At 34.6% G+C, this 20,830-nt stretch overlaps 1 protein-coding gene and 1 pseudogene across 4 annotated transcripts in view; both read right to left on the reverse strand.

Moving 5' to 3' along the window:
- The window catches only part of CNTN6 (contactin 6), a 281,470-nt gene that overhangs the window by 23,786 nt on the left and 236,854 nt on the right, over positions 1 to 20,830 (reverse strand). For all 4 annotated transcript variants that reach the window (XM_057705739.1, XM_057705741.1, XM_057705742.1 and 1 more), the window contains 4 exons: positions 2,370 to 2,545; positions 1,886 to 2,003; positions 1,095 to 1,253; positions 824 to 973 (listed from right to left, as the gene is read on the reverse strand). In XM_057705739.1, the coding sequence (XP_057561722.1) occupies positions 824 to 973; positions 1,095 to 1,253; positions 1,886 to 2,003; positions 2,370 to 2,545 (603 nt within the window). The remainder of the gene's footprint in view (positions 1 to 823; positions 974 to 1,094; positions 1,254 to 1,885; positions 2,004 to 2,369; positions 2,546 to 20,830) is intronic.
- On the reverse strand, positions 17,898 to 18,026 carry LOC130835412 (U2 spliceosomal RNA; annotated as a pseudogene).

Consider the following 20,830-nt stretch of genomic DNA (forward strand, 5'->3'; position numbering starts at 1 on the left):
TTTAACATATCATTACCAAATATGCTGTTTTCCAGCCCTAATCCTATAATAAAAGGATTAACATTACCTTTAGTTTAAAAAAATGATTTATTGACATCTGACAGTTGTGCACACTTTGTTGAAATAGTTTGTGCTTGTTAAACTAAGCCAGCAGCAGTGATCCTTCATAGGTGACTGGATAAGAATATGAACTTTGTCAGATACATGCAATGAGCAGATCAAATGTCACCTTGGATGTTAGAGTAGAACAAAGAGGAACCATTGAGAAGAGCTTAAAAAGGTGTGATTTCTGAGGCAGGTTCCGCTTGTATTCTGCTGTGCAGTGAACCAGCTGATGCTCAATTAGCACTTCCGTTAAATGAGTTTAAAATTTACCTCATTTGCATGTAGAAAAATTTATACTGTTGCCCAATGAACTGCAACTAGGTCAGAGTTGAGAAATAGATGGAAATGTGTGGCTGACTGCACCAACAGAGTCTCAGTTAATTCTTGGCTGCAACAGTTAATGAAACAAGCAGTAACTCATTTACAATTACAAATCTACTGATTCTCTATTGGATTTTGGCTAGAAAATAGATGAGATGAGAGGACAGCTTTTGAGAAATTCTTATTTTTGGTATGCCTAACTATAATCATCTCTTTTTGAATTCACTTTTTGGGAGAAAAAACACCTTGCTTTGTGTGCCTAAAAATGGAAAATAAAAGCCACTGGTTTACTTCCTCTGATTTTGGACCAAAAATACTACATGACTTCTCACTTACTTTCTTTAGGAACTATACTATAAAAGATCTTCCACATCTTTGGAAGACATTGATTTCTTACCTGATGCTTTAGTTCTTAACACTTCTGATGGTTTACTTGGTTCTCCAATCCCAATGCTATTCCCAGCAACAACACGAAATTCATATTCCACCCAAGGACTCAAGCCGACTACTGTTGCATTGTATGTCTTACCATTGAGAATATCTGGAACTGAAAAGAAGGGGATGCTTCAGACACTTAAATTGGCACTAGTTAAAAGCAATCAATTATTCAATCAAACAAACACACCATCTGTTTTAGAAAATTATCCAAAAACATTTGTGTCACTTACCTGTAGAAACAGCTTGCCAACCCACAGAAAATGGTGTCCGAGCCTGAATACTAAATATTTGAATGGGGCTGTTGTTATCTGAGCCTGGTCTCCAGCTTAGTTGAGAAGTAGTACTGGAAATGTGTTCCACTTTTACATCCTCTGGGGGACCTGGGGGACCTTGAAAAATATGTTTTATGATGACTATGTTGGAAATTATTAAATTCATGGATTTGGGACATGGATACTCTGTTATGCTTAGAAAATAAAATATTGAACAGAAAATATTTTAGCACATTATTTGAGATAAAGCCCTATTAATTCAGCTTACATGGTGAGAGATTAATTTAGAAATGCTTCCATTGAAGATTATAAAATGTTGGTCATGGGATGGTTGAATATCATCTGGTAGGGAGTTAATCTCAAAAACTGAGAACCATTCTTGTCCATTCCTCTCTCGAAAGCTAACTCGAATGCAACTGATATGGAGACCTTTAGGAACATGTGACTTTGACCCTGCTCTGATAAGAATAGTTTATTATGAATAGAAAGCCTGTCTAAGTTTTAGGGACCAACACTGCTTGCTAAGTCTGCTTGCTAAGTCTGACCATTCCTAATAAAGAGACAAAACCTACTCAGTTCAGTATCCATATCTATACACATACCCTGGAGTCTTGGAGTTTAGAAAATAAAAAATCTGTACTATTTACCTCACTTTTTTTATCATAATGTGGTTACTCAAAGATCTACCATGTAGCAATACATATTAACATTTCTGATTGTGAATAAACTGTACAGTTATTTATGCTTACCTCTCACAATGATATCAGCTTCAGCAGATAAACTTTCGAGAGTTGTCTTTACTGTGCATAGATATTTTCCTGAATGATTTAACTGAATATTCCTTATCATCAAATCCCCAACAGATTCCTGCAGATAGAAGGGGAAAAGGGGATAAAAACATAATCATATCCAGCAGGTCCCATATTTTCTTTTTCTACAGCTGGATAAATACTAAATATGAGGAGCTCTGAAATTAGGAGATATACTAGTATCATTATACTTTCTCATATTTGATCCCTTTTATTATCCCCTTTATCATAATTGCATCTAGAACACAAGCATTTCTATGAAAGACATAAAACAAAATAAAACAAAACAAAAACAGATGCAACTTCATAAACAGACAGTGATTATCCATACAAATAAATATGGGGAGAATAATAATGAAAGATGTTGATTCACGTAAAAGACTTGGTTCATTTTGTTAAGAACTTAAAAATTTCAGCAACTTACTCCTCCAATCCTCTCAAAATGAGCCACTCCTTTTTTTAAGTCTATGACATCTCCATTGAAAGACCATACAAATACAACTTCAATGGAGGGGTCATGGGACACCTGGCAGGGTAGGACTATACTCTCGCCAACTGTAACATCCATTTTGGAAGGTGGAATGGTAATAACAGTCCTCTCTGTTGAGAAAAGAAATTATTATTATAAAAGCTTATCAAATCCTAGCATATGGCTATAAAATACATACTTTGAATGGTTTTGCCATTGTTTCAAATTGTATAAATACAACATGAAGCTCTACTATACTCAATATGAAAAACTATATTCCCACTTTTCAAATATTTCTACATTAATCAAGGTAGCCTGTTACTTGTAAGAAAATTCAAGATGTACTTTCGTTTATACTTAATATAAAAATAAGTAGTTCATAGAAAACTGGGGACCTCAAAAGACAGCATTCCCCTGCATAGAGAATGCACCACACCATTTTTATTATTATTTTATTCTGAAATTCCAGCCACAACATTACAATCCACACAATGGTTATAGCTCTAAATATTCTATGTTAATTTCATATACTATGAGACAAATTGTGTCCAGATCATAACTACATTATATTATATCAAGATTTATAATCATAAGCTTATATTTGCAAATGTGAATACAACATATTTATTCTGTTTCTGACACAGTTGTGATAAAAAAAATTCTATTTTAGATAAAGGTGCAACATGAATGGGAAAGAGGTAACTTTTTTCTTTTTCATCCAGATTTTGCAATTTTAGACTTACACATCTATCATAAAAAAATTTTCCCTAGAGCAGGGAGGGTTGAGGGGGAATGAATTGGGAGAATGGGATTGCCATATATACATTAATAAGAAAAAAATATCAAGTTGTACACTTTAAATATATGCAGTTGATTGTATGTCAACTGTATCTCGTTAAAAGTTCTTAAAAAAATTTTTTTCCCTAGAAATATGAGTTACAATATAAACCCTTGCTCTACAAGTCCTATCATATCATTGACAGGTTTCGAAGGATAATTCCAAACATTGTTCCGGTTGGACTTCTGTGTCCTATGTTTCTGTGGTTAAAGGAGACTCATAGTGACATCATTTTTGACTACACTTTTTATGACAAAATACATAGTTTTGATTTTAGAGGACTAAGAATTGACTAAAATGACAACTCAGTAAAATAACCAAAATGGCAACTCAGTAAACCACACACACAAACACACATACACACACACAAAAAACCATGGACATACATCTGGATTTAGATATACACTATCTTACCAAAATAAAGTATGTTTTAAGGGATTAACATTTAAGAATTGGGGATTTTGGCAAATTATAGTGAAAACAAATACCTTACATAAAGAAGTTTCAAAACAGTTTCAAAACAAAATGAAATGAAGAACCTGGAAAATCTCTTTCTCTAAAGATCACGCATAAGATAAAGTTTAACCCTCTAGGAGACAGACTGAAAGCTTTACTTTCCTTCTGGCTTCTTTGTGCTGCTCAAGAAATCAAAGTAGCATTGAGATTGCATTTATATGTTCATATGGATGAGTGTGTCACCGTATTTTATCAATACAATGTTTAAGTGTTATTACAACATTTAAAATTGTGATTGTTTCCTTAATAAACAGAAAGTAGGAAGTAATAATCTTGGGCTTTAAAGTATATATTAATAAAACAGTCATGGAAAAATAAAAGCACATACTATATTTCTGAATATAATGGAGAAAAGCTAACTCAATTTACGTGAGATATGTCTTCATATTTTCATATTTTAAAGATACTCTTTCCCTTATAGTAAATAAATAGACTTCTTATTCTCATTATTTCTGGAGAAAGGTTTGAAGAATGATTTTGTGGACTAAGTCCATTCTTAATTCCAAGCCTTCTTCACACATCTCCCACAAAGAAAGGATAAATAATAACCAGGGTTTCAATAACACCCTTTAAGACTAAAGAATATTTTCCTTCTTGTAGTATCTTTGAAAACAATATTTTACTAATATCTTGTTTACACTTATGGAAGGACAAGTTAGCTAATTGGATGTGCTGGTAGAGCAAAACTGCTCTGATTTAAAGTTTTAGATCACGCAATTAATTTTCAAACATTAAAAATGAAAGCCTCTCCTATTTATAATACCACAAAGTGGCAAAATTAGACAAATCATTCCCTATATACATAGCTTGTCGTCGGTATCGTAATTATGACTAAAATTTCATGAATAAGAAATATTTGTATTATAATTCATTATAAAGTTTACATGTTCTCATAGTTAATTCATTTCTTAACTAATATTTATTGAGCACCTACCAAATTCCAGCTGTTTGCTAAGTATTAGAAATACAGTGGAAGGAGAAGGAAAAAAAAACAGCACCAAATAAAAATGATGTGGTGTCTGCCTTCGGAGACTTAAGTCTAAAGTGAGAGGCTGATGTTAATCTAATCATACTCTGAAATACATAGTTATAACTGATAACTGCCATATTTTAGAAGTAAGTGATTCTACTAAAATAGTGAATCCTGAAGGATCAGTTTAGTGAGAAAGAGTTGTTTTAGTTGATAGTGAACAGGAAATAGGAGTTAGCTAAGTAAACATAATAGGCAGGGAGAAGTAACTTTATTCACTGTGCAGGCTAGAGCACTTACAAAGAATCTGTGCAAAGAAGAAATGTGACTTGTGGATACAAGGCAGCCTTTTTTGCTGGAAAGCAGTATTGGAGAGTAAAACAGGAGTGAAACTGGAGAATAGGAAGCTTGGTGATAGCCATAGTCAAAATGTAAGCTTTAGATATTTTTAGGGCCAGCTGCATAATTTTTGAGTCACAGTATGAAATAAAAATGTGGGGTGCTTTTTTTGAAAAAAAGGGAGAAATTTCTATTAAAGGTACTAAATAAAACCCACTTGGCTTTAAAAATAATATACTACATATAAAATATAACAGGATGATAGTGATACATGAGTAACAACATAAACATACAAATTGCAAAGAAAATATTTTTGGTTCACTTTTATATAATACATTAAGTAATAATACTTTATTAAAGTTATATCTTGATTTATCATAAGATTTTTCTCACTTTTATATAAATTTATTTATTAGGTCATCAGAATTTATGTTTAGCAACTTCATTTTCAAGTGATGTAATTGACCTCAGTTGCTCATGGCAAATGTAAAATTGCAAATGCTCTTTGATAAATTTTTATTTTTTGCAAAGATCTTTCTGTTGATGCAATGTTATGGAACTGTTGAGTATTTTACAGATTGTGACAACATTGTAATAAATTTCTGATAAATTATTTTGAAATCTTAGAATCTTAGAACATCTAAAGCTGATGATTCTCAAGGAACAATTTTTTTTCTAAAAAGATTTAACTCTTCATACGAATCCATTCTGTTTAAGTCTGAATTGAATTTTAGATGTAAATTTAAACAATGAAACTGTTATATTCTTTGGACGTATTCTGTAACCTGTGGAGGTTTCACAAGAAACTGAAAGTGGCTTAATGGTTTGTGTATAATCCAAAATACCTGTTTATGCATTCTACTGCTATATCTTCAATTATAAAGAAACATTCATTAATAATTGGTTACTTGGAGCTTCGTATAAAAAATAGTATTTTTCCCATTGAGTAGAATAATCTTTAAATTTAAATGTCTGTTTCTAAGCCTCTGCATATTAGCTTTCTAGTGTTGCACACATTTTCAAAATCATGTATGCTAAACTCTTAAAAATTCACACAACTCTATGATATGCCTTATTGCTATGTCCATATGTAGGCCTTTATTTCATAATACTTTACTGACAAAATTTACTGGCTGGGCACTGACAATTCCTGGTGCTCAAGCTGAAGAGTTATGTTACCCGAACATCCTCTGGGGACAGATGGGCGGGCAAGCCAGCCTCTCACAGTGGATCCTGACTCCGACTGCTTTCTGAGCCCCTTGTTCCCCTGAAGCTCTTGCTGTCATCCCCTGAAATTTCTACAGCTGCTGCCACCATCACCTCCACCAATTTGGTCCCAGGTCCTGATATGCTTCCCTTCCTCTGGGCTTCAGCACTCCTGACTGCCATGAGGCTTGTGGGTGTACATGGTACCACCTGCCTGCTTGGTGCACAGACCTGAGCCCCCTTGTGCACGAGATGCTGCTGTTGAACCATAAACACTTGTATGTGCTTCCACCCAGCACCTCTCCTCTGCTCACGTTCATGCTGCATCATCCCGCTAGCTTTCACTTACAAAGCACAAGTTCAAAGTGACCAAGAATTTCAAGATTGTGACAGTAGAGCATTAGACAAACATGAGGCATATCTCAGCGCGGAATCCTGTGTGACTGGGTAACACACTGATGTAACCAGTCCTGGATGCCATGTTAAAAAATTGCTGAAAGAGTGGGAAGCCTCAGAAGTATGAAGCAGAGGGGGAAAAGGGCATAAAAACATATCGTTATCTGTAGGGTGAAAAAAAATGGATTATATTTAAAAGAAGAGGCTTCTGTGTGGGCAGACTTGTTATCCAAAAACAGGGAATACATGATTATCTGAGCTTAGTCCCCCTGTGAGTACTCTCCTGTGAGGGTGAGGGGGTACATGGACAAGAACACTTATAGCTACTGTATCCTCTCCCACACCATATGCATACCTGTCCTAATCCTGTGTAGGTGACTCTCCAGCACCCACAATGCCACTGATTGCTACCCTAAAGACTCCTTTCTGCAACCATGCACAACTGTAACTCAGAACTAGAAGTGAATACCCCACAGAGACAAAATCACACTTGCAGAGAATGGGAGAGTGGTTCTTGAGCAGGAGAAACATACACAAGTTTTGATGTTATTTTAGGGAAAGAACAGGGAGTAGCTTTAGTTCATTAACAGGTTCAGACTCCTCCTTTGCATACACTTTAGCCTCTTAAGAAACTAATATCAGAGAAATTTTTTTTAAAAGCCATTCCAATCACTCTCAAGGAGTGAAAGGGATGTGTATCCACACATCTAGTGCACTCCTTTCCTGGGAGCACATACATACCAGTGGAGTAGGTGCAGTAGCATGAGGCTCATTATCAACACTGAGACACTTCTTGGTATTTGTAGATAAGTGAGATAGTTAGGGCCTGAATTATAACAAATTAAAAAGGAAGGACATCGACTCTGCTAGACTCTATCATTTGTGAAACTTTGAAATTCTTTAAAGCTCTTTCTCTGAAACAAAATGGATAGTTATTCCTTTTCGTTTCATATAATTATATTTTTCTTGCCTATTCCTTAAGTATTTATAGAAATTCTACTCTAGTAGTTTAAAAATTTAACGTGAATTTCCTGGAGAATGTGTTCAAAATGTGAGTTTCTCTGCTTCCACCAGAAATACTGATTCAGCAGGTGTGCAGAGAGAACTTAGAAATGGATTTTTAACAGGTTGCTTCTTCAGTTGATTTTGATGTCATCGGTCCAGGCCCACGCTTTGAGAAGTAATTGTTTTAGGTTTTGAAATTTGAATCTGAAATTTCTATTTAAGAAATATCCAAGCTATATAAAATATATTATCAGAAAGTCACCAATGCTTTGGATCCAGGAAAAAGTCATATCCAGTAAAATGTTGTTGATTAGTGATGCTTCAAAAATAAATAAACAATGTTGGATTTCCTAGGTTATTTGATTGTAACTAATTCTGTATACTCCCTATGTTTGCTTTTAGAGTTTCACAGTATATTTTAGCATGTTAAAAGCTCTGAAAATTCCTGTAATAAATAAACTTTTAAAGTTTATTTAATTCTAGGTTTCCTGCACTAACTAGATATGGAACATTTTTAATTCTTGTAACACCTCTCTTAATATGTCTTGGGATATAAAGAATTCTAAGAAACGGTGGAAATATGACTCCTATGGTTGAAGAGGGTTAACATACACAAATATATACATATATGTGTGTCTGTGTATATTTATTTGACATGCATAATACATATAAAATACATATTTATGAAATAATCACATAAATTTGAACTCTGAAAAATTTAGGAGTAATTGTTAATTTTTTAAGTTAAGAAAACTGGTTTATTGCTATGTTAAAAAGAACCCCTTGTCATTTAAAAATACATTCTGAAATATTTATGGAAGAAATTATGATGTTTATGGTTTGCTTCTAGATATTCAAGGTGGATGTTAGGGAAGTAGGTGAGGGTATATGTGAAACAAAGTTGGATATGACTTGATGATTATTAACCCTGATTGATGAGTACATGGGTGTTCCTTATACTATTTTCTCTACTTTTCTGTGTGTTTCTAATTTTCAATAATAATAAAAGACAGACAGAAAGGAAATGATGGGGGTAGTGAATATTTAGATACAGAACAGGGAGACATATTTTCCATTCAGCTTCTAGCGTGATGAGGGCTGACCACTTTTTGGTTATGTCTGACATGCGTTAATGAAGAGTTCATAAAATTACAGAATTTTAATATTTACTCTTTTCAATCTCTTTCAGCAAGATTCGGATCATATGAAAACAGCTTAATCTAACAATCCTATCCTTAAGAATTATAAGGAAAGACAATAAAATATATAATGCTTTTGATAAATAGCCTTACTCAAATTCACATTGTCAAAATAGACAATGATGTTTCCAGAGCACATCTTCAGTTAAGAGCAGTTCAGGAGATATGAAAACTAATATCAAAATTTCTGTCAAGAACTGGTTAACATGATTTCTTTAAACATAAGTGTGGCTTGTTCCCTGTATCAATGGCTAAACACACAATTACATATCATGATCCTCAGCTACATTTTTACAAGCCAGGGATGGCAATCCATCATCTGACTGGTCTTTCCTGAGCATCCAGAAAATATTACTTTTGGCCACTTTTTGTTTATTTGTTTATTTCTTTTGTACTTTTAACTCAGTTGAAATCGCCATCCATGAGTGATCATCTTTCAGAGTCATTGTTCAGAATAATAACTGCTCAGGTGGTTCTGAAGTTATCAACTCCTCTCAAAAAATTAACAAATGTTAAAGTCACCAAATCTTTATACCTCTGTACAACATGTGATTCAGCCTTCATTTGTCTATGACATTATTGGAAATGTTGCTAAGATACTGTTATAAAGGAAACTAGTGTATAAATAGCACTTAAAACAGGTGATGAAAGTCTCTAATATTTTCTCTCATTAGTTAACTTATGAAGAGTAGAAATAAAAACTTTCAAAATTGGGTCCTCTTCCTAATTCCTCAGAATCTCAAATTGGCCTCATGTTAACATATTAACTCTTCCCATTGCTCTTAACTTCTTCTTTTTATGTTCTTCAATCTTTGACCATATTCCTTCTAACTATAGTAATTTCATTAGCATTTCTTTTAGTGCAGATTTGAGTGATGGGTTCTCTGAGGTTTTTGTGTGAAAGCATCTCTATTTTTGTTTTCATTTGCGAGGCTATTTTGCTGGGAATATAGAGTTATTGGTATTGTCTTTCAGACCATTAAAAAGGTCATTCCAGCCTTCTTGATTCCCTTAATTCTGTTGTTATATCAACTGCCATTGGCATTGTTATTCTTGTGAAGATAATGATTTTTTTTTTGTTTTTAATCGGGATGATTTTTCTTTCCTTTGGTTTCCCTACTATGTGCTTATTTAAACTTTCCTCTGTGTTTGTCCTAATTAAGGCTTATATGATTTGCTGTATAGATGACTGATGTCATTTTCAGTTTTTTTTTTTTTTTTTACATTTCTGACAAATATTTCTTCAAATTGGTCATCCCTCATTTTCTTTCTCCCTTCTCTGATCCTTTTGGATCCACAATTTCATGTATATTAGAGCTATTCACCACAAACGATATGGTCCTTATGTTCTTTTTGTCTTTTCTATTGTATTTTCTCTCCATATTGGATATCTTCTATTCACATATCTTCCTCTTTACTAATCTTCTCTGCCATGTCTAATCTGCTGTTAAATCAATCTATTTTGTTATTAATTTTAACCTTTTTATTTTTCACTTCTAGAACTTCCAGTTGACTTTTGATACATACCATTTCTCTTCTGAAATTCTCCATCTTATCTTTTTAAAAAATATACTAATCACAATTATTTTAAAACCCCTATGTAATAATGTCTATATTTCTATCAGCTGTGACCTGTTGCTGTTATCCGGGTTTTGGTCATTTGGTCCTGGCTCCAGCTGTTCTTAGTAACATTTTATGAAACATCAGGCATTGTGGCTCAAATTGTAAATATTTTCATTTCATTATATTTTCCCAAGAAGACTTACTTTTTAAGCAGGCAATTGAGAAAAAGCAGAATTTAGTCAGGAATTGATACAAATTGAGTCTGAAGTCAGTGATTTTAAGTCCTGGTCAGTTTTGCTCTGTTTTTGTTACTAGGTCATAGTCCCTTAGGTGTCTTTTTTTTTAAGATTTTATTTATTTTATTATTTATTTATTTTGTTATTTATTTATTTATTTTTGGCTGTGTTGGGTCTTAGTTGCAGGACGAGGGATGTTCCTTGAGGCATGCGAGGTCTTTTGTTGCCGTGTGCGGGCCCTTCGTTGCGGCGCACACGCTTCTCTTTAGTTGTGGCGTGTGGGTTTTCTCTTCTCTAGTTGTGGCATGCAGGTTCCAGGGCATGTAGGCTCTGTAGTTGTGGTGCACAGGTTCCAGAGCACGTGGCTCTATAGTTTGTGGCACACAGGCTCTCTAGTTGAGATGTGCAAGCTCAGTAGTTGTGGTGCACAGGCTTAGTTGCCCCGTGGCATGTGGGATCTTAGTTCCTTGACCAGGGGTCAAACCCTCATCCTCTGCATTGTAAGATGGATTCTTTATCACTAGATTCCCAGGGAAGTTCCCCCTTAGGGGTCTTGATTCAAGATTAGATTAAATTGTTTAGCTGGCCTCATTCTATTTGGTTGAATCTGAACCCCATGTTTTCTTTCTGACATTGTGAGACACCCAAAATTTCTGCTTGAAATTTTTATTTTTAAAATATTTTTACAATATCTGTGATTGATATTGGTGTGATGTTGGTGTGATGAAGCTACTTCAACTAGTCAGGACAGAAATTTCTCCAATATTATTAATGATTTATAAAAGATTACGTGTAGGGCTGGAAATATTTAAGCCATTTATCAGTAGGTTTTTAGATAATAGCTTGAACAGTATGATAATTAATGTCATTTGGAAAAAGAAGTGAGTAATGCTTTGTACAGATGTAGAAACCCTTAATGTAAAAATATACTAATTGTTTATTCAATATTTTATTCAAAACCATTTAATTAGTAATGAACCCTTACTTTCTTCCAGGTGTACATCCGTATGAATACTCAGCAAATAAAACAGCACAGAACAGAGGAAACTTTAGAGGACTTCCATAAAAGAGGCAAAAATTCACCTACAATTTAATAGGAACATTTGAGCTTCTAGAAGGAAAAAAAAGATGGAATTGAGACCCATACTTTTCAGGCTATGGGTGAGTTATTAACTTCAATATTGTTATCATTTTGGGCCAGATGATACTTTGTCGCATGTTTGTGTAGGTGGATGCAGAGTGAGGTGGGGAGGATGTTCTGTGTGTTTTAGGATATTTAGCAGCATCTTTGGCCTCTACTTACTAGATGCTAGTAGATCCTTCAGTTGTGACAACCAGAAATATCTCTACACATTGCCCTATGTCCCCTAGGAGGCAAAATAAACTAGTTGAGTATTTGTGTTCTAGAGAAACACTTTGAGAGAGTGATGGTAATGTTTTATCTAATGTTTGGTAATTGAAGTGGTGGGATGTGGTTAGATTCTTTACATATCTTGTTGCTGAGGCCATTTGTTAGACAGTGGAATATAGAGTTTGAAAGAAGGAAAAGAATGAAAATGACTACAAGGATTTGGCTTGAGCAACTGTCCGTATAGGCTGTCATTAATATAGTGGGGATTCAGTGTGGCAGGAGCGAGTGTTGGGAGTGGGAATTAGGAGGTTAGTGTTAGGATATAGTAAATTGGTAAGTGAAGATGATAAATTGGCAGCTGAATTTGGGATTAAGATAGATATTCAGGCTGAGTTATCATTTTGGGAATTAGCTTGTAGATATATTTTAAAATGATGAAACGATGAGTTACCAAATGAGTGGTAATAGCTATGGCAGCGAATAAATTCAAGGACAGTTCCCTGTGATATTCCAAATTTGGAAAATTGGTAAGATTAAGAGGAGCTAGTACAGGAAATTGAAAAGGAGTAACTCAAGCCATTAAAGGAAAACTTGAAAAATACTGTGTCCTGGTGCCACGTGAGAAATCTGTACCAAGAAGAATGTGATCAGTAGTGTGATAGGTTAAGTAAGATGAGGACTGAGAACCGACCACTGGGTAAAACAGTGTGGAGGCTACTAGTCACCTTGTTAAGAACAGTTTTGATGAAATGGTAGGAAAAAAGCCTGGTTGCATGGATTCAAAACAGAATTGACCAGAAGGGTTGAAAAAAGCCAGCACGTATAGACAACTTCTTAAAAGAGTTTTGACATAAAGGAGGAAAGTCAAATATGGCAGTAGTCAGAGGGGAAGCAAGGTCAGAAAATGACTTTTTTAATGATGAGGGTCATAGTATGCAAGCATGGTGGTGGGAATGATGCATTAGAGGGGAGAATAGAGGTGAAAAAGACAAAGTGAGGAAGAGGGACGGGGTGGTGGGGTGGGGGTGGGGGGGCATAGAGGATGTCCCTGAATGTGAGAGGGAGTCATATCTAGTGTACAAGTGGAAGATTTGAGTCCATGATCCGTAATCTCCAAAACTGTGCTTTCTAGATTACTTGCTAAATCTTGTTTAAGCAAAAATAGCTAAAGCTTGACTTCTTCTAAATATTAACAGAGAGAAATAGTATCACAATAAAAAACAGGATGCGCAAATCCTGGTGATGATAATTGATTATATACTATTTATTTTAAGTTATTTATAAACATCTAATAAATGATGCCAAAGAGATTTTTTTTCCTAAGACGTTAATCCACCAAAACAGAGATCAAAAGGGGAGACGCAATTTGAGAAACTGAAATGAAGTTGAACGATTTCTAACTGACTTACTGTAAAGGTCAGTCATAGCCTGGCAGTGGGAAGGTTGAGGAGAAAACTTATTTACCATGTCTTTATGAATTAATTCATTTTGGAATTTATGAATAGGATGCTAATTGGTCTCAAGAGTGTTTTCCCATTTCAGAAGAAGACCAACAAATTACTTTCCTAAGAGGATATGAAACAGAGTGTCTCTGAACTGCTGGTCACCAAGCACAGTTAAGGGTGGGGGACTCCTGTTGAAAATAAGGGAGTCAAGGAAACATGCACTTAGTGAGTGCTGAGATCCATGTGTTGTAATCTTATGCAGTTCTGAGTGTGCTGTCCGCTGGGCCTCTGCTCTCCAGGCAGGAAACCTGGGTGGGAGGTGAAGGATAGTTATCCTAGGGATTTAATGAGCCTATGAGAAAAGATCCAAAAATAGTGACCTTAAAGTTTTCCAAGGAAGTATCCTGGCCAGATCATCTAAATGTGAAGTCCAATCATTGAAAAAGCCCCACCCTTGATCAGAGCTTTCTGTAAGATTTTTAGTGACCCACTCTTAAATATGAGCAGACAATGGATGCACAAAGTATCTTTGTACACCTCTTAATAAAGGATAGGGATTAAAACAAAGAAAGAGAAGAAAATATTTTGGGACAACAGAGACCATGCATAAAAAATAAACTATGAAAGAGAAAAACTACAAGCAACATTTTTGGGGGGGCAGGGGGAGCAGCAAGAAATTATTTAAGAGAACAGCCAGAAAATAAAAGGACACTTAGAAATTTTTTTAAAATAGCAAAAACAAAAATATAATAGAAAGTCTGGAAGATAAAGTTGAGAAAATCTTCTAGAAGGTACAGCAAAAAAGAATGGATATGAGGAGAGAGAAACAAACAAAAGTGTATATATGTATATGTAAATATGTATATAAATTATATCTATCTAAATATATATATGTAATTACATAAAATACAATAAATTATATACTTAGGTAGATAGATACATACATACACACACACATAAACTTGAATACCAGTTTAGGAAATCTATCAAATAATAGGGATTTCAAAAAAAGAAATGGAGTAAATCATTAGATTATTTGGAAAGATATTCCAGGACGAAGAACTGCGCGTTTCCAGGATGACAGAGTACACCAAATGCCCTGTAAAAAGGTTGAAAATAGATTTACACCATGGCACATCATCATGTAATTGTGGGACACTGGGAAAAACAGACTTCTAGAGAGAGAGAAAAGGTGTCACAAACAACAGGCCAGACATCAAAATGGTTTCAGCTTTTAGTGCAAAGTAACATCTCCAAATTTATGAAGAATCATGATTTCCAATCCAGAATTCTGTTTCTAACTAAACCATCAAGCAGATGTAAGCATAGTATAAAGACATTTTCAAACATGAAAGATGTCCAAAAAATTGTATTTCTCTTCAATTGTTTCTCAAAACTCCATTGGAAGATGCCGTCTACTTAAATGAGGAAGTATGTTGAGAGAAAGGCGTGAAAGTATGTTAAGAGCCTTAGGCAGCCAGGTTCTCGCACACAGAGGCAAATTGATATTAAAGGAAGAAAGTTGAGATAGAATTGAGGAATGAATTGTTGTCAAGTCCATAGAAAACTAAGCAAACAAACAAGAAAATTACTAACTCTAGGGAAAGCAAGCATGGGAAAATCAAAACTAATACTCTGAAATAAACTCTGCAGAGAAAACAAACAAGAAAATCATTGTGATGGAGTCTTTAATTCCCCACCTCTAACAAGCCAGAAATGGAGGAGTTTTTAATCTTTACTTAATACACTTTTCCTCTTTGTACATATACTTGCAGTAGGCTAGGTTGTTTTATATCCTCTTAGCCATTGCAAAATGATCTGCTCAGACATGTGTTTTACAGATTAAAATCTACGTGCAGCACTTGGCATTTATTTTATATTCCACCACAGGCAGAGTATAATTTAATTCCAATGCACAAAGTAACCATGGTCAATATATTACAGTTTCCCTGCAGTTACCATTACCCATTTATCTTCTACTTCAATATTTAAATTGTTTAGAACAAATATGAAGACTACCCTGAACCCCAGAGTAAAGGAAACAAATGAAGAACTGTCTAGAGAAAGTAATTGTCTAAAATTTGAGTTGTCTAACTGAGAAAACAAGTCTAAGTATCATGCAAGGTAACACTGAAAAATGCCCTAGCAAGTAATAACATGAAATGTAAACACAGATCTTCTATATTAACAAGTAGTCAAAACGGGGCCTGACATCTATTTAAAAAGAACATGCATTGTAGATTCTGCCTAATAAATTAAATATGCCAACTACTAACTTTCAAAGTGGTTAATACATAATAGGCAATGACTATTTATGGGATCATATTTATATTTCCTATAAATAAATAATGTTCACTCAGTCCTCCACCTGTAACTTTATGCTGGGTTGTAGTAAAACATCGGGTTGAAGCATTCTGTAGTTTTATAAGAGATGGAATTAGGAAATTTTATTTTGCCTGGCTACAGGACCTAATAGAAAGAAAATATTTTCTTCTGAACATTTATGTTGGGGTAAGGGGGGATAAAAAGAGAAAGTAAAATCCAGGAGAGGAGACTTAGAGACAATCAATTCATTTGATTATTTTTTTCCCCTCTGCACCCTCTCGCCCCCACTCCTACCCCATTCCTTTTTTTGGCTTGAAAGAATTTGCTAATAACTTTTTCCTGGAGTATTCAGGATCCATAGACTGAAAACAGAGCTTGCATTTGAGGGTTTTTTTTGTGGGTTTTTATTTTTTGTATGTTGTAATGACACACATTTTTACTGAAAAAAAAAAAAAGGCACTAGAGCTTGAGTGACCACTGTGCTAGCTTAAAAATAGAATGTCCAAGCAATGGAGGAGTCTAATCGCTTCTTTTAACCTCAGAATGAAATCAAGAAAAAAATTACTGAACTTCCAGTTCCTAACCAAATACTCAGGGCACAAGTGTGTACAAGTTTGGGAGGAAAATTGAAGACAAAGATATTTATAGTTCAAGGGTTTTTTTTTTCCTGCACAGACTAAACCTACTGTTAGTTAAAGTTTTGTTTAGTTTTGTTCATTTTTAATAAAAACAGAAGGTTGGTAGCTAGTGGCTTAAGCCGAATGAGGGAACCCAGATACCAAAGAGTATGTATTTACTGTGTTATTGCATTTATATGAAATCTATGGCAGAAAAAAAGCATAACAGTAATTGCTTCTAGGACTTGGGTAGGGGTGGGGATGGATTAAGAAGGGGCGTGAAGGAGTGTTCTATAGGGTGATGGTAATGTATCTTGGTAGAGTTTGGGGTTACACAGGTGTGTGCATTTGCCAAAATTCAGCAAATGCACGTTTAAGACTTATGTATCTCATTACATGTGTAAAATTTACCTCAAATGATAGAGTATAAACAGATATTGAACTCTAATCAATGAAAACTGAAGTATTTAGCAGAAAGTGCTAATATCTGCAAGTTACTATATTTTTATTTTCTCTGAACTTTAAACAATGCCACATAAAAGTGTCTTGTAGTTATTATTACATACACCTACTGGAAGGTGAAAAAAGAAGAAAAAAAAAAGAGTTCTGCCAGTTAATAACACTGGGACCTTGGCAAGTACTTTCAGCCTGTCTCTAATGATCATCTGCTTCAAAGTGTTGTTCTGAGGGTTTGGTGAGATGATGTAGAGCGCCTGTCACAGTGCCTGGACCAGAGTAGGTACTGGGGTGGCCAAAACGTTCGCTCAGGTTTTTCCATAACATCTTATGGAATATCTAATATTTATATTTAATAAATATTTAATAAAGGGTAGTTATTGATAATAAAAAATACAACATTAATAACAGCAAAAACAAACTCTTTAGCATCTCATGCTAGTTAGTAATTGAATTAGTTAATCTAATTTCAAAGTCTCTGCTTTTTACCACTTTAAGAAATGATATGGGGGCTTCCCTGGTGGCACAGTGGTTGGGGGTCTGCCTGCCAATGCAGAGGACACAGGTTCGAGCCCTGGTCCGGGAGGATCCCACCTGCCACAGAGCAGCTAAGCCCCTGCCACAACTACTGAGCCCGAATGCCACGACAAGGGAAGCCCACGTGCCTAGAGCACATACTCTGTAATGGGAGAGGCCACTGCACTGAGAAGCCCATGCACCATAGCCAAGAGTGGCCCCCGCTCGCCACAGCTGCAGAGAGCCTGTGAGCCGCAATGAAGACCAATGAGGCCAAAAATAAATACACACATAAATAAATAAATTAAATTTTTAAAAAAAGTGGTATGTACTCATCTGTCTGGACTTTTTATTTGGCATAAACCACGAGCTATATACATCCCCTATTTTTATTAAGAATAAATAAAACAAAGCAGAATTTTAACCAATGATAGGTTCAGTGAAAATTTTCTTGAATAATCAAAAAAAACATGCAAACTTGTAATTCATTCATTATAATTAATATATAATGTCCTTTGTATTATATATTGTGCAATATACATTTGAAAGAAAATGTAACATACCTGGTAATTTCATCTGAGTGATATATATTACATTTTTACACTTGATCTTAGCCAAAAGGCCGAGAAGCGATGTATTACATTTTTAAAAGACTATGAACTAAATTGTCTTTTAAAAGACCACATTTGATATTATTGTGTTTGCTTACATGAATGCTTTTTCTTTGTTTTCTCCTTTATACTCGAAGAGATTATGGAATTCAAGTCTCAGGTGCTCGCTTAGCATTATTTTCACTTTTGGAGGGGGGAAAAATTTCATTTCTAGACAATATAAAAATTCACTATATATTTTTTTCACCTTAAAAATACTTCCATTAATAATTTTAAATCAAAGTCTTCTTTCTATTAAATGTTTTATTTCATTCTTTGTAGAAAGTTGGGGTGTAGAATTAAACATTTGGGGAAAGACATTAACAGTACTGGGAGCCTTTAACCACTGCAAAATGATGGATGTATTCCATTGTGTCTTGTCATTTCTGTGTCTCATCAGTACTGGTTTAGTCAGTAAAACTAGGCTTCTGGATACAGCTGGGCTTAACACCTCAAACCTTTTAAGCTGCAGTGTAAAGCCACAAAGCCTCCAATTATCTACCTGTCTCAGTATTTCTCTAAGTAAATGTAGAACCATATTAGTGAACACCCTCATTCTGCTGGAGAAAATGGATAGGCCACTCTCCATGCTGGTATAATAAAGACTTCTATCACAAAGAATAAACAACTAAATGAGCAGCAATAAACTTAATTTGCACATTAGATATGCTTTTCCAAGTTCCGACATTTCAGTTGAAAATAATGCTGAAGCAATGAGGCCTATAATTGAACATCCAAAACTTCTCCAGTGGGGAAACAAAAACAAATGTTGCCTGCAAACAAGATCATTTTTATAGCCTGCTGTTACTCTGCTTTTTAATAATTCTCCAAATGCCAGATCAAATAATTTCCCCTTTCATGTGATTTTCATACACCTCTTAGTGTGTATGCACATTGTAATTTTACTAAGTCCTCCAAAATGAAAACATTTAAACTCTCTTTCCTTTCGATTCCCTGTTTGTACCTATGGAACATGTCCTCAAATTACAATGGGCATCTTCCGAGGTTCTGGCAAGGCTGGTGCTAATTGCACTCCCAGTGTTTGAATGGCAAATTGCTTTATCCTGCTGCATTGGTGAAATAGAAATTTCCGACATACAGTGCAGATAACTTCAGAATCCTCTTACAGATAGGCCATATTAGCTAAAAACTAAGCTGGAAAATACCTTACTCTTGTGACTATTATCTTTTTACATGTTATCTAACAACAACATTTCTTACATGACTGAGACTGATAAGTAAATTCAAAGAAAGATGATTGTTTTATCAGCTTTACTGAAATTTCTCATTTGCTCCTTACCACCCTGTTACCAGAAAGGTCACTGTAAGCTGATTTTGGTTTGAAAAACAAAATTATGTTTGACTCTGTAATGACAATCAGATGAACATTATAGACAAGAAAATACAAACACACACACACACACACACACACACACACACACACAGAGAAATATTAAATCGTCTTAACAAACAACCAGATGGCTACACTCTTGATTGTCAAGAAAATGATTGAATCAATGCATAGTCTTATGATTCCTTCTCAGATTAAAGCTTCAAATTTGTAGCTTGTAAAATAAATTTTGGCAATGATACCTTCAACATTCCCACATGAAAGGGATAGCAGTCTAGTTAAGAGGATATGCTAATGATAGACTTATCTTAGAACTAGATTTATATAAAAATCACACAGTTTAATGAAGATTATACATTACAGGTCAGTAATAAAGCAACGTTTCTAAAGATGCTTTTATCCATACTGTACACATTTTGTGTTTATGTAGTTTTTTTAAATGTTGGTGTTATTATGCATGAATGTGTTTGTTTATATTGCTTATGATGGTTATTGTCAATGGTGAAGAAACAAGGAATCCCCAAGTCCCCTTATAATGGCATGTCGGTATTTCATAAAGGTTAAAAATAACAAACGCAATTTCCTTCCCATTATTAGATATAAATGAGTGAAAAAAACTTGCATATTGACCTAAGCTCTTTTGCATATGCAAATCATCCTCTGGTATTGTGCTGAAAATACCAGAACAGTGAGTTCTCTGCATGAAGTCTTTTGGATTTTCATGTAGCTTCATATTTGTCCCCCTTTGTATAGTGTTGGGTTCTCTGTGTATTCGAATTATGTAACTACAAACCCTAAAATTGGGAAAGTGAAAGCATTTAGAAGTTTGTTATTTGCCTTTGATGTTCTTTATTGCAAAATATTCTAACAAGTGTAAACCCTGAAAAATGGAAAACTTTCAGATTTTAGAGCAAGGAAGTCAGGATAGAAATTATCTCTGAGAATTACAGGGAGTAAGGTGAGACCCTTTTACTCAATCACTGTGCTAGGATTTGTGATGTCCCTGCCTTCTTTATGTTTCTTTTCTAGAGGAAGGGAAAGATAGGAAGAAAAAAATACACGTAAATAAGTGAATTATATCATTTGTAAGAAGATGAAATGTGCCACAGAAGAAGAAAGAGTGGAAAAGAGGAACACAGATTGAGATAATTTTGTTTCAAAAGTTTCAGCAAAGAACACTAGAAATAAGCAAAAATATATAAGTTTTTTAACTGAGCAATCTCAGTTTATTTTCTTACTCAGAGAGAGAGTGGAGTAACTGGGGATTATGGTGTGTTTTATGGAATATCCCAAAATACATATCAACTTGATTCTCTCCTAAGAATTAGGAACCTATCTAGTAAAAACATGGCTATGTTTCACCACTAAAATATCCAAATGCTGTAATTAGAACTAAATTAGCAGCTGCTCCTGAGTTTCTCATATTTATGTGAGTCT

Source organism: Hippopotamus amphibius, chromosome 13 (assembly GCF_030028045.1).
Source record: "Hippopotamus amphibius kiboko isolate mHipAmp2 chromosome 13, mHipAmp2.hap2, whole genome shotgun sequence".
Lineage (NCBI taxonomy): Eukaryota > Metazoa > Chordata > Mammalia > Artiodactyla > Hippopotamidae > Hippopotamus > Hippopotamus amphibius.